This window comes from Triticum aestivum, chromosome 2B (genome assembly GCF_018294505.1).
Source record: "Triticum aestivum cultivar Chinese Spring chromosome 2B, IWGSC CS RefSeq v2.1, whole genome shotgun sequence".
NCBI classification, from domain to species: Eukaryota; Viridiplantae; Streptophyta; class Magnoliopsida; order Poales; family Poaceae; genus Triticum; species Triticum aestivum.
Genome location: NC_057798.1, coordinates 639,904,894 through 639,908,785, shown reverse-complemented (window position 1 = coordinate 639,908,785; position 3,892 = coordinate 639,904,894). Strand labels below are relative to the sequence as shown.

General features: G+C 48.8%; 1 protein-coding gene across 1 annotated transcript; it reads right to left on the bottom strand.

Moving 5' to 3' along the window:
• Positions 1 to 1,972: 1,972 nt before the first annotated feature.
• LOC123041854 (L-type lectin-domain containing receptor kinase VIII.2) lies at positions 1,973 to 3,457 on the bottom strand. The gene is made up of 2 exons (XM_044464408.1): positions 3,253 to 3,457; positions 1,973 to 2,707 (listed from the first exon to the last, which is right to left on the bottom strand). Exons 1-2 carry the CDS (start codon positions 3,311 to 3,313, stop codon positions 1,983 to 1,985), a joined length of 786 nt encoding a protein of 261 aa, XP_044320343.1. The 5' UTR covers positions 3,314 to 3,457; the 3' UTR covers positions 1,973 to 1,982.
• Between the last annotated feature and the right edge of the window lie 435 nt (positions 3,458 to 3,892).

Here is a 3,892-nt window from a genome sequence, read left to right as displayed (position 1 = left end):
GACGAGTTCGATGACCTTCATAGACATCAGAAATACGGTCCCATATAAGCTTTGCATTGCAGAGATGCATGATGCGCCTGAACTCGTCATTGGACAGGCAGGAGCATATGATATCCTTAGCCATGATATCCAGCTAAGTGTACTTGTGAATGTTGTCAGCTTGCGCCATCTTGCACAGATCGGTGAGACCAATCTCCGTGACAGTCCACAACCCACTATTCATTGCAAGGAGGCGCTTCCTCATCATGGCCTTCCATTTGGGATAATCATGACCATCAAAAATAGGACACGTAGCAGATACCTTGATTATCCATGCAGTCGACATAGCTAAAACTCCAGGTGGTTAAATCGAATCACACAGAACAAGGAAGTACCTTGCTCTGATACCAATTAAAAGTGCTAGTTGTCGACTAGAGGGGGGTGAATAGGCGATTTTTATGAGAGTCTTCAAAACACGGTTGCTTTGAAGACAAACAAGCAAACTGAACCTATATAGTTAGCAACAGAATGAAAACTACACTAGGCAAGCATTAGTCAAGCATACAATACAGTGAAAGCACAAAGACTAACTGCAGCTAGGTAGACAGGATCAGGATGGAAGACAGTACGAAGCCAAACAGATATAAGTCTTCACATAGTGAAGTCAAATGAATCAGGCAGGCAAGCAATGACTTCACGAAGACAAACTGAAGAGTAATGAGAGTAGGGGATAGAACCAGTTGCTTGGCGAAGACAAGGATTTGGTAGACTATTCCAATTGCTATGACAACTGTATGTCTAGTTAGGGAGGCTGAGATTGAACTCAGAAGACCGTGTCTTCACCTTATTCCCCTTGAGCTAAGGACACCCAGTCCTCGCCCAATCACTCTAGTAAGTCTTCAAGGTAGACTTCCAAACCTTCACAGACTTCGTTCACCGGCAATCCACAATGACTCTTGGATGCTCAAAACGCGACGCCTAACCGGCTGGAGGATTCACAGTCCTCAAGTGTAACAAGTCTTCAGATCACGCGGACAGAAAGACTTTAGTGATGTCTAACACTCTTTGGCTCTGGGTGTTTTGGGCTTAGTCCTCGCAAGGATCTCTCTCTCAAATGCTTCGGAGGTGGGTTGCTCTCAAACGACAAAAGTCGTGCACTAACTCTGAGCAGCCACCAATTTATGGTGTATGGGGTAGGCTATTTATAGCCAAGTGGCAACCCGACCTGATATGTCCGAAATGACCCTCGGTCACTAAGGAACCGACATGTGTCCAACGGTCGGATTTCAAACACACGCGGCAGCTTGACTTGGGCTACAAGCAAAGCTGACTAATCCAACCCTGGATAAGGTTTGCTCTCATTGTCTTCGCTCGAAGACATAGGATTTGGTTGAGCATCATATCAGTCACTCTGACTTTGTTCACTTGGACCCCACTTAACAGTACGGTGGTTCCCATGACTCAATAAAGAAGAAAGGAAACTACGAAACAACTATATTTTGCACTCCATAGTGTTCAAGTGAATATCTTCACATGTCATAATCTTCATCATGAATGTCTTCACGAACCACCATTGTCTTCAATGTCTTCACACATTTTTAGGGGTCATCTCTGATAGGTAAACCGAATCAATAAGGGACTACTACCTATGTTATCCTGCAATTCTCACAAACACATTAGTCTCACAACCACGTTTGTCGTCAATACTCCAAAACCAACTATGGATGGCACTAGATGCACTTACAATTAGCATATAAACATATTCACTCAGACTCAGGCACCATGGGCATTACATAATTGACAGCTAAATTTAGTATCATAGTTTGTTTAAGTCAAACAGCTTGCAACTTTTCGACACCTGAAAGTTCACAACACCTTTCTCACAGCTCACAACAACTTTTTCAGAATCTACAACTCAACCAAACAACAGCCTTAGAACCAACGTAAAACTATAAGTACAGACCTACGGCTGTGTTTGGAATGGAGGGAGTATGAATGGTGTCTCAGGTGGGTTTTGATGGAGGAACATCTGGCAGTGGATCTTCGTCTGATAAGATCCTGCGCACCTCATAGATAGTCGGCCGTGCCGCTGGGTCCGGGTATGTGCACGAGAGGGCGATGAGAAGAAGCTTGGTCGCCTGAGCAGAGTTGAAGTCGTCCCCCCGCGCAGCTGGGTCGACCGCCTCGAGGAAGCGACTTTCCCCGTGAAGTGTCCAAACCCAGTCCACCAGTTCAGTCGGTGATCCCCGGCCGTGGGAGGCAGGACCCAGGCCGCCGTGAAGATTTATTTCTTCGTTGACTATAGCGATTTTGGACTGTTGAACCCAGTTGAACACTGTAGCGATGAAGCAGGCCCAGGGCGCCGTGTTAGCCTGGCTCCGCCCCTGGGGCCCACATACGACCTGCAATATCAGCACACCGAATTGCAGCATGTCCGCCTCCAGTGAACCGCGGGGCGTGTTGCTCTGGTCGGGTTGGTAGCCAAAGTGCCCGTGGAGCCTGGCGGCGAAGTCTTGCTCGAGCAAGATGTTCGACGCCTTGATCGACCCGTGGGGAACGTTGGTGACGTGCAGGTGGTAGAGCGCCCGGGCGACGTCGTTGACCATGCTGTAGCGGAGCGGCCAGGTCAAGCCTGTCCCGCGGGGCTCGCGGAAGAGGCGTTTGTCCAAGCTGCGGTTGGGCATGTAGCTGTACACCAGATGAAAATAACCATTTCCGAAGCTGTATCCTGCAGAGAATCAACCGTCAATGTTCCTATAGTACGTTTAGAATCCCCTTCGCTGGCAAACATTCGCTGGGAGGGATGGCATTTGCAAACGTTTCGATGGCATTTTATTGTGGAGGGTGGCCGTTTCTTTAGAACAGCTTTGCATTTTCTGGGTTCAAGGCTCAAAATTGTCATCCTCCCCGAAAATGTTATGTCGCTCTCTGAAGGAACTGCCATAGTCAACACAACTAAAACTACAACAATAACATTTGAAATGCCACCCTCTTGGAGCCAACGTCATCCAGATAAAATTTCTGTACGATTTAACCGTTACTCTATCGGTGCATAATTTGTTGATAAAAAACATACTCTTTTCACACAAGAGATAAGAGTGTATAATAGATCTTAGTCATTGATCTTATTAATTAGTGGTTTAATTAACTCTTATCTTCTTACCTCACATGTAAAAAGAGGGGGTAAGAGGGAGCATGTTAACATTTGCCATAAGTGTGATTCTATATCTGACAAAAAAATATAGGTAAATGAACTGCATCTTGGTCACATACCGAGTAGGCTTACGACGTTCTTGTGTTGTAGGGTGGTCATGCGGCTGAGATCGTCCACCATACGCTCCCTCTGCTCCGTGCTAATGATCTCGTGGAACCTCTTGATGACCACAACAGCGGGCAAGCCGTCGTCGGCCACAAATTTGGTACCTTTGTACACCACCCACTGGCAACCCGGACTGGCAACCCGGCTTGCGCATCCGAGATTTCATGTGGAAGTCGTTGGTTGCTACTTGAAGCCGTTCGTAGTCAATCTCCTTAGGTCTCACCCAGGATGCCCGTGAGCAGGGCGAGAAGGGATCCATAATCACGGCATCCTTCTCCGGCCGCTGCACGGGCGGCCAGCCGTTTTGGGTGGCTGCAGGAGCACGCTCGTCGGCGGGCACGGGCAAGGCGAGGAGCATCCAAAGCAGCTTCTCTGGCGACGGCGGGAGGCGCCTGGAATCGGGAGAGACGTCGGAGGATCGGGGCCGCGCGTCGGGGGTCGTCTGCGCACTGCGCACCATGCTTGCGTTGATTGACATGTAGTGGTCGGACTTGGGTGGCCCGGCGGTTGCCCGTGACCATTCTCGGCTGCCTTCGACGGCCGCCACGGCGCCGCCTTTTCCTCTACGGCATACGCAGAAGAGCAGGACTGCCA